At 35.0% G+C, this 17,980-nt stretch overlaps 1 protein-coding gene across 1 annotated transcript in view; it reads left to right on the top strand.

The window, feature by feature from the left end:
• Pcdh10 (protocadherin 10) overlaps positions 1–13,506 on the top strand; it is a 57,676-nt gene extending 44,170 nt beyond the window's left edge. The window contains 1 exon segment of the mRNA XM_005069671.4: positions 9,708–13,506. Within this exon segment, the coding sequence (XP_005069728.1) occupies positions 9,708–9,778 (71 nt within the window). The 3' untranslated portion in view covers positions 9,779–13,506.
• The last annotated feature ends 4,474 nt before the right edge of the window (positions 13,507–17,980 follow it).

The following is a 17,980-nucleotide window of genomic DNA, read 5'->3' as shown; positions in this document are numbered from 1 at the left end:
TCTTAGTCTTAATAGAAAAGGTCTAAGGGACATCTGCTCAAAATTGTGTCACACTGGAAACAGCATATTTTAGACTTTGAAGAATTTTGTCATATTTATAGATTGAGAGTAGGCATTCAATTCCACGTGAGTCTTAGTAATACCCCAACAGACCTTTTAAGTCTACATTTTTCTAATTAGTGCTGGATTATTTTAACTTCAAACTTTTGAAATAATATTGCATTCACAAACATTGACATATAAATTGTACACAAAATATGAGTGCCTTCAAGCATTAAAATAAGCACTTTGGTTTAAACAAGAGAAACCCATCACTTCATTAAGTTCGTGGGAACACAAGAAAAGCTTCCCGTCTGTATTATTATCTGACAAGAAAGCATGAAGCATAATAGAGGTACATTTTATATAATATTAGACTAGTCTAAATTAGCTATAGAAACTTAGCTCTCAAGGAGCTAAAGGAAAAAGCAATGTGTTTCTTAGTCTCAGGCATCATTTGTGTAATTGACTTTCTTTATTTCAACCTGCACACAATCAACACAGAAGAATCAGTTTATCAGGTATTAAATAAAGGGCTATGTGTTTGTTTTGCTTTCAGTACCATAGAAAGAATGAATTGGGATGATGATTCTCTGTAAAATTTCATTAGTAATAATTATGGGTTGCCTATGTCCCTTCTTGCCTCTACTTTCATCTTTGTGAAGACCATATCACTAGTTTTCCAATTAAGTAAAGAAAACATATTTTACAGGTAAAATTTATTACTAAGTGACCTCTTTCTGGACATCACAAATCATACGTTTCTGTTATTACATTTTCTCTGAGAAAATTCTAATTTGCTTAGGAACAAAACAAATTATAAGGAAATGAAGGATGATAAAATGATGAAAACCATGTGATCAAAATAATCAGTGTATCGTGAGATTAGTTTAACATAATGGCAACATGAAAATATATAAAGAAAAATTGCAATAAGAATATAACCAGAACAGTGTCATGCATGTTGAAGTCAATAGCTCATCCTTAAAAGCTTCAGATATATGTGTAAAACAGGGCATAGTGCAAAATACCATTCTTGCTCTGAATCATTCCCCCAAATGTCTGCCATTGACTGAAACATATGATCTCGATTTCAAATTTAAACTATTTCATACAGTAGAAAGTGAGGGAATATATTTTGAAAAGTTGCTTCACATCTTATAGTATTTCTACTTTTTGTGCAAAATGGATAAGTATTATTAATGATAGGCCATTTTCTCAGAATTAAGTGAGTTTCTATATCGGAAATCCATAGCACAATGCTAACCTGTAGGTAGTTTTTTATTATTATCATGTTTATAATTATAATTATTTTAAGTACTTTGTCACTGTCATTGATTTTAAACACTGTAGAACACAATCTACAAATGGAAAGCTTCCCAGCTTAATGGAGAGTTACAGTTAAGGAAGGATAATTTCAAAACCTAAAGGTGAGTCTAGACTTCTTTGGGTGTTCACTCATGAGCTTTGCCTTTTAATTTAACTGCAGACCAAGAAATAAATTCACCTCTATATGAAGGCCATTCTGCCTTCACATCTCTCAAAAACTCCAAAATAATGATTTACCACTACATATGTAGAAATCTGAATGAATCAGGGCTACTCCTTCGATGTCAATGGTCTTTCTGGATACGTACTGGGAACAGTGCATATTTGATAGGACTATTCTTAAATATGATTATCATCTTTGTGTGTTTTTATTCACTTTGAAATTTACTTAATGCGATCTTTAATATCAGTTTGATGCAATTGGAGTGTTTGATAGTTCTAATTGGAGGCCTGAGCAGGTGGGCAGTCCATTACCTGGTAAGAGCCTGCTTACTTGGTGTTGTCTTTGATGTTATATTGTGAATTTAGTAAATTCCTTCTTGGGCAGGAAGGGGTTATGATGGAGGGGGTTTTTAGCAAGCACAAGTTAGTCTTTAGATCATCAAAATATCAAGGTATTTAATAGCTTTTCATTGTCAGTAAGCTTAGGGTTTTCAATATCATGAAATAAATGTCAAAACTGATGGTTTCTTTTCGGTATTATTTGAAAACTACCATCATTTATAAAATGATTTACAAGGACCATAGCATGGTAATAGACATTACAACATGCCAAGTAAGTTTAAATCTGAAATGTGAATGTTTGACTTTTTGTGCGTGTTTGTGTGTGTGTGTGTATGTTTGTGTGTGTGAGAGAGAGAGAGACAGACAGACAGACAGACAGACAGAAAGACAGACAGAAATAAAAATGTAAAGTTAATGAAAATACATACCGATTGGGTGATTTTAGTTCAAATATAACAAAGAATCATGTCAAAGAATATGGTATGTTTCAATAAATTTTTAAAGGGAAGCTATGCACTGTATTTTAAAATGCAATAATATTAAACTATCTCATCAGAATTTCTTCATAGATCTTCACTTTTTTAGCACTGTTTGTTTGACAGAGGTTTATAAACTCACAAAAGTGTATATAGAGTTGGAAGCATAGTGTAGTTGTAAAGCACTTGTCTAGTATGAGGGATGCTCATGGTCAAATTCCCAGCATGTCAATGAAAAAGTCTGAGAACATTACTCACTTCAAAGACAACACACCTATTCTAAATTACAATGTACTTGCAATTTTAATAAACAGAATATATGGAAAATTGTGTGACACTGCCAGCAAATCATGTAGAAGCATGAAACATTCTGTAGTACTTGATAAAGTCACTTGATAGTATTAAAAATTTGTCGCTGAATCCGGGTATTGCTTCTACAATGGAAGTGAGTTTCCAGATATAAATAATGTTGTAGTATGAAACAGGGACATTAAGAGGTTTTTAACTTCAAGTGTCAAGCACAGAGAATCAATATAATATATATTCGTTTATTGTATGAAACAACTTTGGTGTATTTGTGTAGAGTATACATTCTTGTTTTTATGCTGTGTGCATGTTTGTGTGTGAAAGTATACATGTTCCAGCTAGAGGACAGCATAGGATGTTTTCCTCACTCTGTATCTTATTTCTTTACACAAGGTCCCCCACTGAATGTGGAACTCCCCCATTAGCTGTGCTGACTGGCCAACCAGCTCCAAGGATTGATCTGTCACTTCCTATTCCTAGTGCTGCAGTTAAGAGCTGATGTGTTGTGATGACTTCTTTGTGGGTTCTTGGGACTCAAACTTATGTCCTTATGCCTGTGCAGCAAGCACTACACCCACTGACCACCTTCTCATGCCCACCAAAAGAAATGATTTCTAACTACTCTTCTGTAGAAAAGAGCATATCATATTACCACATGCAATAGTAATAATGGAAGCAACACTAAAAATAATTAATCACCATTCAATTTTGCTTTAATAAGATAAAAGCATTGTCCTATTTTAACGTTATTATGAACTTGTTGCCAGGGTAACATTATAATATACTATTCTTTCGGCCAGTCTAATGAAAATAGGAGAAATGGGAAAAGTGTGAAGACGTTTAAGAAGACCAGTAGGTCCCCAGTGCCTCACTGGTAGATGGTCATCTGTCTGATGTAGGCAGAACAGAGTAGAAGATGAGGGTTTTGCTTTTCTGAAGTAAATTGAGCTTCCTTTAAATAAGATACCATAAAAGAAATGAAAATGTACCTACAGGAGTATAATCCTCCTTGCAAAACTGATTTTCAATTTTCTCTTTTCAGTTAAAATTTACTGTGTTACTAAACAAGCTATTCAAGAAGATCAGTAAGGCAAAATATATTAACAACACTAAACAATTTCATAGTTTTATCCTGGGAGCAAATGATAGTAGTTAGCTCACATTCTGATGATTTTTTCATGTAATATTTGACAGTTATTACTTAAATTTTAGTGTCATGAATCATATTTACTTTGAAATGGCTTTGTATATGCAATTGTCAATTTCAAATATTTTTAATTTTTAACATCTGGACAATTTGTCTGGAGTACATAGAAGACAGGATGTTTGGCCAGAATGAAAGAAAATGACACAGAGGAAGACAAATCCTATGCCTTCTTTCTCAACATATACAAAATACCACATAACTGTTTTAAAGAAATGTTAGTAAAATAAAAGATTTAACATTTATAAAGCTTATTTATCTTTCCTTTTAATTTGAGTTCAAGTATTTTTTCATTAAATATCTTAAAAATATCGATTGTTCATAGTTTTGAATCTATCTACCATTACACCTCATTTCCACACCTTCAGTAGAAATTGATACCATTTCTGCGTGTTTTCTTTTTAAATGAGACCTTCCCAGGAACAGTATTGTAGTACAAGGCAGGGCTTTGTTACTCTCCATGTTCTAGTATTATGGATAAAATGTTGAGATTAATGTTGGTCAACTCATCAAAGAATCTGACCAGAAATTTCACATTTAATCTAGTGCATTCTCTTCTTATGGAATTGTCAACCTATACCAAATTGGCCTTCCATTCTGTGTCTGTTCTTTTTTGAAACACCAAGAGCAACTCTATTTGGTAGCTTCACTGCAAAATGCAGATTTTCCTCTTTCCTTTAGACCAGTGGTTCTCAAACTTCTTAATGCTGTTACCTTTTAATATAGCTCCTCATGTTGTGATGACTCAAACACAAAAGTATTTTGTTGCTACTTGTAACTGTAACTCTGGTACTGTTACAAATTGAAATGTGAGTATCTGATATATACCATATATGATATAGGCATTGTGGGGCCAAGACCCCCAGGTTAAAAACCACTGCCTTAGATCATCCATTATTTACCTCCCTGCAAATATGCTTTCTCTCAATGAGCTTTTCTCCAAGACAGAAAGTTTTAATATCCGAGTTAAATTCTGTGCAAGTGAACTGAAGATATTTCAATTGAGTTAGTGAAATACACAAAGTATGAAAGGATGAAAAGGGTTCTGGAAAGTGTCAACCACTCACATCACACCAATAGTCAGATGAAGAAATCCTACCAACAAATTATGGGAGCAGATACCACGTGTACCTGATGCTGCATAGGCAAACAAGAAAGACTGAAAGATGTCAGTCATATACTCTTGACACATGTGAGAGGACACAAAACACCACAAAGTGTCACTATGGTTCAGCAACAGAGCAAAACAGTCTTCCCAAAACTCAGATGAGGAAGTCATTTCTGTTCTGGAGAAAGAAGAAACAATTGTGCTACACCCCCACCCCGCTCGCATGGGAAAAAAGCAAAAGTAAAAACAAGCAAACAAAGAAGGAAACCAAACTATTTGGCTAGGGCACTAAATATCAAGATTAAGTAAACAATGGCAAAATAATGTTGTATGCCCTCTTGACTGTGCTAGTTATCAAGGCTCTTGATAAGAATTTATAACTTGAAAGTGAACTGAGATTTCTAGAAATCAGGAATGTCTCCATAGGATGAAAAGTAGGTCAGTGATCAAGAGGAAGAAGATCATGTAGAAACAAGGTCTTCAAAGTCATGTATTTTATAGGTGTTCTTTGACACTGAAATCAAAGACAATTGAGAGCCTTATGCGCCATTGATGTAGGCAATAGATACCAATGGGAATGGTATCTATTCTCAATCCAAAACTTGAATGGTGATTCTCTAAGGAAGTCAGAACTGATCCCATTTATACTTTAGGCACATGGAATTTGATTGGTTTTTCTCTTCAAGAGCTCAACATTGCTGCGTCCATGGAGATGGCTCTGAACATAAGTGCTTGTGACACAAACATGACCTACATTTGGTCACTAGCACAAAGACAGGAGAGTTGGTGCCCACCTGTAATCTCTAAACTGTGGGAGAAATGGAAGAACAATCCATAGGGCTTACTAGCAAGCAAGTCAAGTCTAGCTGAATTTAGAAGTTTTAGGTTAAGTGAGAGACTTTGTCTCAAAAAATAAGTTAGAAAGTGACAGAACACAAGTCATGCTTACTTATAGCTCCTACATTCAAAAATGTATGTGTGAATGTACATACCTGTTAACACACACACACATATATAACCTAACATTGTCTATTTTGGGAAATGAAGTAGATGTCATCATCGCTGTCAATAAAATCTCCATCCTTCAAGTGATTGAGAAGTGTTCTATATGGTACACGTAATGATATCCATTATCTAATATTATAATATTGTGGCAGACCCAAAAATCATGTTGCATACTACTATTATATCAAAGTCCAGATGTTTATTGTCATAGGAATTAAGTCCAGATTCTAGCTGCATGACACGACATTTAATTTGAGATACAAAAGCCTAGGACAAGGACGCCAACTTTATTTGAAAATATGACTGAATGGCTGGGGATGTACTTTACTCATAAAGTAAGTAAACATAATGCCCAAGGATAAGTCACCAGTGTGTGCACAGATGCAATCCCTCACACACAGACTCAGTTATACTTTAGGAAAATGTAACTGTTTGAGAAGATTTAGAACTGTAACATTACTTCAGAATGGTTTATGTAGACATATGATTGACGTTTATACACATGTATGTCTAGGCTATGGGTACCCTTGGGTGTGGACTTTTGTTACATGTCCTAAGTTTTTATTTTTCTGTTACTAATACATCATCCTGATCAAAAGCAAAATAGGGAGAAAAGGGTTGTTTTGGCTCACACTTCCAGGTCACAGACCATCATGGAGAGAAGTCAGAGCAAGAACTAAAAACAGAATTAGAAGCCAAAACTATGGAGGACTGCTACTTGCTGCCTTACACACTAAGTCTTAGCTAGCTTCTGTATATAACTCAGGAATGCCTGCTTAGGGACTGTGCCTCACGCAATGGGCTTTGCCATTTTATATCAATAACAATCAAGACAATCCCCTACAGACATGCTCATGATCCAGTGTGATATAGGCAGTACCTCAGATGAGATTCTCTTCTCTAGGCTGTGTCAGTTTGACAGCTAATGGTAACTAGGATAAAATGCTTGAGAGTCAGAAGGACCATTTGAATCCAACAGCACAAGAACAGGGCATCCTCAGACTTTTTGAGAACCAGAGTCACCTGTCACCCTTAAGTCTCCATTCTTAGATTGAGAAGGGTCAACATGCTGTCTTCCAAAGTAGAATATTTTCATCAGTCAACTCCTTCTGAAGGTTTCCAAACTCCTTTGTAAATGTATGGAATAATCTCTTTATGAAAGCTCATAATATCATGAAATTTGATGTATATCTAATTTAATTAATGCTGAAGGAACCTGGTAAATTCTTGGAAGCTACATATGAAGCCTTTAAAATTTAAAAATTTTTCTTGAGAATATTTCATCGTCTTTGCTTACTTTCCTTCATCATAGAATCTTTATTACTGGAGACTCAGCTTCCTCTACTAACTTCTGTTATTTTTTAACCCATTTTCAAAGTCTACATTCTAAGATAATATTGATCCTGTTTATTGAATGCTTATCTCCTAGTCTTCTATCGAGATTTCCATTTTATCGGATGCTTATAGTATAACCTCCCATTGGACATAAAAGTTTATCGTTACTTTTTACATGTTATTTATAAGAAGTTTTCCTTCTAATCTTTAACACAGTTATATGAGCTCTTTTCACATTAATCATTTTTCCTATTCACCTGAATGTATAGATGAGAGATATCTCAATGAAAACTGTATATTTCTTGGAATTATCCTTAAGTTGTTATATAAACACAGATAATACAATGGCACAGATTTTCCTGGAATATATTAAATTTTGGATGTAATTCCAAAGGATAGAAATGCATCAGTTGACCATCTTTACAGCAAAATTTAAATGGTAACCTATCGGTGAAAAGCATTTATTGAGTATGTAAGTATATACAAGCATTTAGCAGAATCATTTAATTAGAGAATTTACATTTTTGTGCTTAGGTATATTTCCTTAAGTAAGTTAGATATTCGAGAGAAAAATTTTCAGATCATCTACCTAGAAACATAACCCTGGTCCTTGGGCTCTGAGAGTTAATTGGGAAAAGAGACCTGGGAGACTGAATATCCAGACTTCCAGTATGATGATCAGACATTAAAATGTGCCTGCTGTCTTCCAATCTCGGCACTGTTTGTGCTACACTCCAAGAGGATAAGCCTTTCTTCCAACTAGAGTGAACACTTGATCACCTACCTGAGCTGGTAGATAAGTGCATCTGGAAGGTCTAATGACTTCTTAATGGCATTTTTTAAATCCTGGTTTTGGTTTGGTTTCACTCTCATTCTTCAACTTATTTGTTAGATCAGTTTCTGAGCCTTTGGGATTTCCTGTGAAATAAATCTCATGTCTTCTTTCTTCTCCTTTTGTCACTAAGAATTAAGTTGTGTCAATATTATTATGTCAGGCAGACCCAACCATGCTTTAAAGGTCTCAAAATATAAGAGGTGATTTCTCACACTTTTTAAATTGTTTTCTTTTTTCCATTAGGAAAACTTTAAGTCAAAGAAAGGCTAATACAAAAATTCACTTTTCCTGATTCTTTATCCAGAAGTTTGAGCATGAAATTTTTCCATAGAGAACAAACCCCTGTGATACCCACAGAATGTCATCAGGAGATAATCCTACCCCTCATAGCTTTGAAACCTCAGATATAAAATACCTGTTAATATAGCTTTTAATATTGATATGGCTTGATTGGAAAGTTGACATGTTTGAGATGGAGTAACATTTGAATTAATAATCAAAATGTAAAACTAAAAAACACATTCTATTACATATCAGCAATGAAAACCATACCACACATAATTTTATTTACCTAAATGCCATATTTACAGTAATTTATTTTTCCTTGTGTTTTGCAATGATACCCTTATTATCAAATATAGACTGGCCTTGTCAACATCAGTATGTGTGATGCACAGTGTTATTTGTTGTTTGTTATATCTAGCATCAGGGATTATTTAGACAACTCTTTTTAAGGTTATTTTTCTATATGGAGATTCATTTTAAAAATAGCACAAAATAGCAATTTTTTTCGTTATATTAGTTTATTTGCCATATTGTTCGAATTTGATTAGGACCTGAGATTAGTGTCTAAATAGGAACAGGAAGCTAGCAAGCTTGAGCACTGGAGGTCAATTTAATTACACTGTGCATGACAGAAACTAGGCCATGTGGGTATTGCCTTTGCCACCAGCAATTGACACCTGCGTGTTAATGAGCTGGTAATTAAGAATTGGCACATACAGACACAGTTTACTGTTTGGGACTAGGATAACAATATGCTGCTCAACTTCTCTGCTAAGTACTTTGTTAGCTTTCAGAATCACACAATTATTTTTCTGAGGTTCCTTAAATGCTAATTCCCCCTCAACAGATTAAAAAATAAAAGAATTTCAAAAATCATATCATTTTAAATCATTTTAAGTGTAAGAGACTTTCCCAATTCCAAAAGTTTAATTTGAAGAGAAATATGTTTTTAAAAAACATAACTGAAGAGTTTGTTTACATAATAACAATATGCTCCTTCAGTTTAAAATCATTATAGGACTTCTGTCTTGAAAGGTCATTTTCATTGTTTTTTATAAAAGGCTAACAATGACTTTGCATGAACAGACACATGAAGGGAGACAGCCTCTGTTACTCAAACCTTTCCTTGAAGGCAGGTGGACTACAGCAAACCAGCTTTGAGAAATCACAGTGGGAGGAGGCAGGGGACAGCTCTGTGACATCAGGATAGAACAGCATCTATGGTTTCCCCTTTGAGAAGTTCCTTGTATACTGTTTGCTTGTTTCTTGTGCTGTCTGCAGAAACGCTGTGGATGCAGCTGCGTGGAGAAGCTCATTTGACGAAAGATGGAGGCAAGCAACCAACCACATGACTGAGCTCAGCAGCCAATTCTCAACTTGAGTTTTCAGATAAGAAGGCTCCCCAGCAGACAGCATGACCGAAAATCGCCTGAGAGACTTCAGCTGGGCACTAACTGAGCTGCATTAATTCCAAACAACACAAACTGTGAGATAAATATGGGAGGAGTCTTGTTTAGCAACAATAGATAGTTAAGACAATAGATAATTGAGAAACTCATTGTCTGTTGCAGTATTATAAGCATTGACTTTTCTGGTGTGATGTGTCTATTTTTCCAAACAGGATATATAATGTGCACTGTTTCTTTGGTTTGCTCAGTTTTCATTTCTGCCCTATTGTTCATCATTTCACTCACTTGCAACACACACACAAATCCCCACCATTTTCTGGATTAATATATTGGCTTAAAAATATAAAATACTCTCATCAAATGAAATATGCATTAACTTTGGTGACTTTCAGTTGTGGGAATTACTTCTAATTTTCTTCTTTGAAAGCATTTCCTTTTTCATAAAACCCTCTGTAGGACATATAGCCTTTTATATGCAGATTGGTATAATTACACTTTGAAATATCTTTGAATTCCCTGTAGCTTAAACTGAGAACATGAAAGGCCAAATGTTATATCGAAGTGAAGGATATAAAAGTGCATGTACATCAATCCAAAATGAGATATAGAAATGAACAGCTCTACACAGCACAGCCCGTTTCTGACAGATTATTGAAGAATCTTTAACTACAAACAGTGCCATCCCTGGAAGAAGAATTCTGCCTGGGAATGGCCTAATCCGTTAACATTTGTTATTCTTTTCATACCAAAATGTGAATGCCTGTGAAGCAAAACAAGAGACCTAGTGTAAGAAAAGCTTTATCTCTTTTCAAGGACAATGGCACCTGACCTCCATCATAGAGCATAACATTCTCTGCATTATGTTTTTATTTTATTTTATTTGTGTGTGTATGTGTGTGTGCTTATTCTATTCTATTTATTTATTTATTATTTACTTTTTTTGAGACAGGCTGTCTTTGTATAGCTTTTGGAACCTATTCTGACACTCACTCTATAGACCAAGCTGGCCTTGAATTCACATAGACCCCCTGCCTCTGCTCCTAAGTGATGAGATTAAAGGTGTACACCACCACCACCTGGCAAATTTTGATACATTTTTTGAGAGCAGAGCGTTATAAGGAGGAAATTATCTACCCAATGTGTCATACCAGAAATGATAAACATCACATTTCACAAAGCCAATATAAAACTCACATGGAAACAGTGAAACTTTCCAGATCCCAACAACAAAGTATTCTCTTCTCCACAGAAGCATGTTCCTAGGGCCAGTAAAGGCATGTCCAGAGTACTTAAAAAGCAGATGGATGGAGAGAAGGCTTAGCAATTTATACAACTCACTGCTATTGCTGGTGACTGGGATTCAGATATCAGTGGATACATGGAGGGTTACAACGTTCTGTAATTCAAAGTCCAAGGGACCACTTACCTGCCTCTGGCAATCCCAGTCACCAGGTACTGCACAAACATACATGCAGACAAAATATACAGACACAGACTTTAAGTAAAATATTGTTTAAAGAAGCATATCTATAGGATCTTCATTCTTTTTTACCAACAGTGTGAAAGTAAAAGTTCAGTGTCTTTGTGTAAAGTCAGAACTTGCCATCAACACTTAACTTATTAAGAACAAATTCCATGAAATTAACTTTATTTTAAGAGTATGTTCTCCTAACTTTTAACATTCTATAATTATCATGACTGCTTTAAGTTAAGTAGATTCCATAATTAGTCTTTTGAATTAGCTATACATAAGGAATGTTTTGCTTTTTTATATAAAAGGCATGTCTTCTCATAAAATTACATTGCTTATGAATAGATGAAAAAATTCATCAAAACTGGTTAACAACAACAACAAAGAGTTGTAAAATTCAAGACAAAATGTCCTAAATTCTGGTGTCTCTAGAATGCAACAACTATCCATCTACACCTGAAATCAAAGATAGAGGATACATGTTTGAATAAAACATACTTAAAAACTAGTGATAATTCATAGAGAACTGAGGATGCCATGGACTGTAATATTTGTGCATTCAATCTAGGCTAGGGAGTTTTCCCATTTTTGGCATCTTGTAAAACCTAGTACTTATTAATCTCTAAAATATGTATTGAGGGAAATGTTGATAATTCAAGTAGTATTTTAGGAAAACATAATTGTCAGTTTGCTCTGAAACTGTCATTTTTAAAACACAACAATCTGAAATTTCTTTTTTTCTGGGACAAATGACAAAATTTTGAAAATTTGAATGTTTCAGACAACACTAGTAAATTAATGCGTACAAGGAATCAGAACCACCCTTGATATCTAACTAAACAATTGGGAAGTGAATGATGTAGAATGATACAAAGATATCTGAATCACTACTTCTTGCTAAGCATGCATTCTTCCTAAAGTTTTATGGCTATTTCAGAGACTCAGATCACTTCTCACATCTAAATTTATATAGAATTTTTTATGGGGTGATATTTGGCAAAACAATCTCTAATGTGTAGGTAGAGAATCATTTTACGTTCTGTGACTGAACCGTACTATGAATTCATCTATGTTCCTTGCTGGGGAAAAAAAAGACTTCCAAAAACAAAAACAAAAAACCCTGCAAGTCCATTAATAACCAAATAAAATGTTTATGGCTATTGTCCGATGAAGATTCGTTACATCTAATTCTTCTGATAAGTGTCACAATTGATGCTATTCTGTTAAAATACTATAAAAATCCAATTCTCTACCATGCATCTTTTGTGTGACTCTGTAGTATAGCACAAATGAAGGAAAGCATGCCAGAATGATCTTTAAAACAAACTAAACAAAATTATGAGGTTATTGAGAAAGCCAGTGATTTCTCAGTTCTGAGTGGCTCATCTAGGAAAATGAATTCTTTGTCATATCACTTACATAAAAAGAATTTCATTCACACATCAACACAAAAAAGCTGAGACATGTAAACTTATTTCTCAATGATAAGGCTAGTGAATAGTGGAGCTTGGAAGTGACCTATAACCTGTGTGTACCTGTTGTCACTTTCTTAGTTTAGAGAAGAAGATAGAATGGAGAACTTCACTAAGTAATGTTCCAATGAAATGGTCCAAAATAGATTCTGAATTTTGAAGACAAACTATTTCAGAGGCATAAATCCCTACACTATGACTGTAGAGATACATGATTTATTCAGAACCTATGGTATAACCAATAAGAATAAAGGGGAAAGTTCGATGGTTAAATTAAGTTTAAGTATTTAAGATATACATAATAATTGAAAGTTCCTATGTATTGATTACTTTATTATTTTTGAAAAATATAGGAAACTAATAAAATAGTATAGAAAGATGTGTAGCTATTTTTTGTAGTTAATAGTATACTCAATGTGTAGCTTTTTTTCTGAACTAAAACAATCTTTCCTGGAAGGGAAAGGGAAGCTCATAATGACTCAGGAAGTTGATGAAACTTACATGGATCAGAAAGTGACAAGATTCACAAGATTACTTCTAAAGATTAGGAATGCATCAAGAAATTGCTGTGAAAGGAGACTCTCTTAAGGGTATACCTGGAAACTGGGTAGAAAACTACAAAGACACAGCTTCCTGTGAACCTGCTGTGGTGTGCTTTTCTGGGATGCACAACCCTGGAATAATCCATGTTCTTGTAATACCAATAAATGCATTGATCTACTAAAATATACTAGAGTGGATGAGCCTCTTTGCATAGTCTCCAGTGCCCTATATGCAGTGAGCAGATATTTATTCCTCCCCAGGAAAAGTCAATAGTAGAATACATGGGAAGAAGATGAAGGTTGGTGATCTCCTGGTTGAAACCTCATAACATATGTTACTAAAGCATCACTTTCATTAACTTAGTGTGAGCAAGTGAAGGGGAAAACACAGGAAATTTTGTTTTCTAAAGAGCATTGCCTGCTGTATCAGTTTTGAGAGATTTAAAACTCCTTCTCATGTCAACAGTTTCTTGGGAGTCTTTTAATAAAACATTTTTGTTTAATGGTATTTTAGCCTCACATTCCAAACTACTGACCATAGAAATGTTTTTGTACAAAATTAGCTTCCCTAAATGAGAGTTATGGAGGACATATTTTGGGAAATGTTGATTTACCATTCCACTTCTCAGAAATAGAAAATTGGGCTGTGAAGAATTTGGCTTAAAGTTGTGTGACAAAATAACAACTAAAGTGCAAGTAAGCAGAAAATTTGAGCACATTAGACACAGGATATGGGGTTTTTATATGGTGTGGGTTAAGGTATTTATTGTAGTCTGTTTGTTAATTGAAATTTTTAATACAATATATTTTGATCACTGTCCCTTACTTAGTTCTTCCATGATTTTCCTGCTTCCCTAACCACACAATTTAATGTTCTTCTGTCTAAGTTATGATAACTTTGTAAAATAACAAAATGAGAGCTGGCTGAGAAGTTGACTCAGTGAACAAGTTGCTTGCTGGGCAACTCTAAAGATCAGAGTTCTGATCCTCAGAATCCACATCAAAAACTAGGTTTGTATGGCAACCAATAGTAATCCTAGGGCTTGAACAGTACATACAGATGATCTTGACATAAGATGGCTAGATAGACTACCTAGATTTGGCAACTTCTGAGTTTACTAACAGACCATGACTCAACAAGTGAAGGAGAGAACAATTAAAAAGGTCACCCAAGTCAGAAGTGGTGATGCACACTTTTAATATAAGCACTCTGAGTTATAGGTAGGTGGATTTCTGTGAGTTCAAGACCATCCTGGCATACATAGTAAATTCCAGGACAACCCGGACTGTAAAGAGACCCTGTCTGTCTCTAAAAGAATGAAAGAAACAAAAACATAAACAACTTCAGGCCTTTATGTGTTTGATCACATATGCTTGTTTATCTACCCATTAAGACATGAACACACACACACACACACACACACACACCAAACGCACATACATATAAAAGCAAATAATTGTACTCTGGATTTCCAGCTTTCTTTCTTTCATTCTTTCTTTTTTTCTTTAATTCTTTCTTATTTCTACCTTTCCTTATGGTAATTTATGTCTAATATTTTAAATACCCTCATTGGATTATTTATTCATTGACACACTCACGGATTATTACATACACAATATATACTGCATTTGACATACAATAAGTAGATGGCATGACTGTTAATTTTTCCTGCACTGTGTTAAATACGCTTAGAAAAAGTATACAGGATGTAAGAAGAATCATCACAAATGGTTATCACTTCTCACTCTGTTTATCCAGAGATTTGTAAAAACTTCTTTAGTGGGTGTTTTTTGCAGTTGTTAGCAAAGAAGAGATAATCTCCTGGAAGTGTCTTCTTATAAAAATGCAAACACTCATTCAATATAAAAGGTGGACTGCCTCAGTTTTATGATAGATAGCTTGAATGATGACAGGGATTTGAATTCCAAATGTTTGCGTTAAAAATCATGTGCCTCCCACTGTTATGATTAGTTTTTAATTTCAACTTGCCTTAATCTAGAATCAACTGGAAAAAGAGTAGTATTTGAGTGATTATCTAGCCTACGTTGTCTGTGAGCAATAATATGGGATTATCTTAACTGATAATTGACTCACCCCTTGTGAGCAGCGCCAATTCCTAACAGGGATCCTAAACTGTATAAGATAGGAAAAAGCTACATGGGAGAAGCAAGCACGTAGCCTTGATCCATTTGATTATGCTCTTAACTATGATGTCATATAACTAGTTACTTGAGTGTATGCCTTTGTCTTCCCCAAAATGATGGAGTGAAACCTGGAATTGAAAGATGAAGAAACTCTTTCCTTCCCTACATTGCTTTTTGTCAGGACATTTTATCACAGACACAGACATGAAACTAGAAAACTGACTCACAAATCATAAGTGTTCCAAGCATCACTCTTAAAATCCTGCTGGAGGACTGGGTAGGTCTCTTTCTATACTGTTACTTGGTAAATGTTTACAAATATATTTTTAGTGATCATCACCATACTCTGAAATTACTTGTGGTTAGGTAGTAATACACAATAATTTCTACACAATAATTTATAAAGATTAATGATTCCCGTGATATCTAGTCTACTTCCTACTTGAAATCATTTTGTATAATGATAAAAAGGTAAGTAGGTGACTCTTGAATCTCTTTCTGAATGGGTTAACAGCTTAATTGTAAGTGACAAAAGACAATGGAAACTGACTACACTTCTAAGGATATATTTTGGGTTTTTTGGGTTTTTTGTTTTGGTTTCTCGAGACAGGGTTTCTCTGTATTATTTTGGAGGCTGTCCTGGAACTTGCTCTGTAGACCAGGCTGGCCTCAAACTAACAGAGATTCGCCTGCTTCTGTCTCCTGAGTGCAGGGATTAAAGGTATGTGCCACCAACGCCCAACACTTCTAAGGATATTAAAGTATCTTAAAATCCAAATTTAAATACACAGTTGTATTCCTGTTTGTTTTCTCAGAAAAAAGACACAGATAACCTTTATATATTAGGGCCTGCATTTAATACAACAGTTGAACACATTTATATGTATGAGTAGCATGTCTTTAGGTTACCCAATATCCATATGCTCAAGGATGTGAAATAGTCATATTGCTTTTTCTAATTTTTTTCAGCTGTCAACAATACAATTTTGACTATTTACAGAAAAATATCTTTATGTGGCAGTGAAGGAACTTGGTAACACTTTTGTGACATTATAGAAAAATGAGCAGCATATCTTAAAACTGCTTCTTATAAATTGACATTTAGTAACAAAATTACTTGTAAATTGATGACTGTCGGTAATAAATATTTTAACGCTATTTTTTTTCGTTTTTCGAGACAGGGTTTCTCTGTGGCTTTGGAGGCTGTCCTGGAACTAGCTCTTATAGACCAGGCTGGTCTCGAACCACAAAGATCCGCCTGCCTCTGCCTCCCGAGTGCTGGGATTAAAGGCGTGGGCCACCAAAGCCCGGCTTTTAACGCTATTTTGTAAAGCTCCGATGAAAACAAAATTAAAGTGTCCTCTGACTCAATGTCACAGTCTTGTCCCTAGCACTGCAACAGAAACCAGCTTCAGCCTTCCATTCCCCTTTCCTACATCTCTTATGGAATCCCCAGACCATCCTCTCTTAATATATCTTTCCAACTCTCACTCTTCCCAGCCCCCAACTCTAGCACCCACTCTCTGCCTACCTACTAGAAAACCGGGTGGATTTAGCACAGACTTTCTCTTCTCTCTTTTTCCCCCCAGATCCAATCCTCCAGTCTCATCCTCAGCTGTGCAGCACAACATCCATCCTTCCCTGCTTCCCTGCTCTCATCTTCTGTTGATTCCACAAATCTTCTAACATGCATTCCTTACTTGTTGCTTTGTCCCAGACAAAGGCGCACACCCTTAATCCCAGCACTCAGGAGGCAGAGGCAGGTGGATCTCTGTGAGTTCGAGGCCGGGCTGGACCAACAGCTTCCAAAACAATACAGAGAAACCCTGTCTCGTAAAACCAAAAAAAAAATTAAAAAATAATAAAGAAATAATATTAAAAGCTTCAAGGGAGAAAGACCAAGTAACAGATAAAGGCAGAACTATGGAATTATACCTGACTTCTCAGTGAAGACTCTAAATGCCAAAAGGGCCTGGACAGATGTGCATCAGCATCCAAGAACCACAGATGCTAGCCCAGATGCTATTCCCAGGAAAACTTTCAATCACCATAGATGGAGAAAATAAGATATTTCAAGATAAAGTCAAAGTTAAACATGGTCTATCTACAAATTCAACCCTATAGAAGTTGCTACAAGGAAAATTGCAGCTGAAGGAGACTAAGTATACTCATGAAAAGGAAAAACCCTACGGCCAACAAATAATCCCAGAGCAGAAAAATCAAAAGGAGAGAAACACACACACACACACACACACACACACACACACACACACAAAACCACCACCACCATCGTATGAAGAATCAATGAAACAAAGTGTGGGTTCTTTGAGAAAACCAACAAGATAGACAAACCCTTATCCACAATAAGTAAAAGGAAGAGAGAGAATTTAAAAAATATTTCCAAATTAACAAAATCAGAAATAAAAAGGGATAACAACAAAACTGAGGAAATTCAGACTATCATAAGGAGACACTTTAAAAACTAGGACTCCACAAAATTGGAAATATTTTCTTT

This window comes from Mesocricetus auratus, unplaced genomic scaffold (assembly GCF_017639785.1).
Source record: "Mesocricetus auratus isolate SY011 unplaced genomic scaffold, BCM_Maur_2.0 Super-Scaffold_100011, whole genome shotgun sequence".
Classification (NCBI taxonomy): Eukaryota; Metazoa; Chordata; class Mammalia; order Rodentia; family Cricetidae; genus Mesocricetus; species Mesocricetus auratus.
This window is presented reverse-complemented; position numbering and strand designations above follow the sequence as displayed.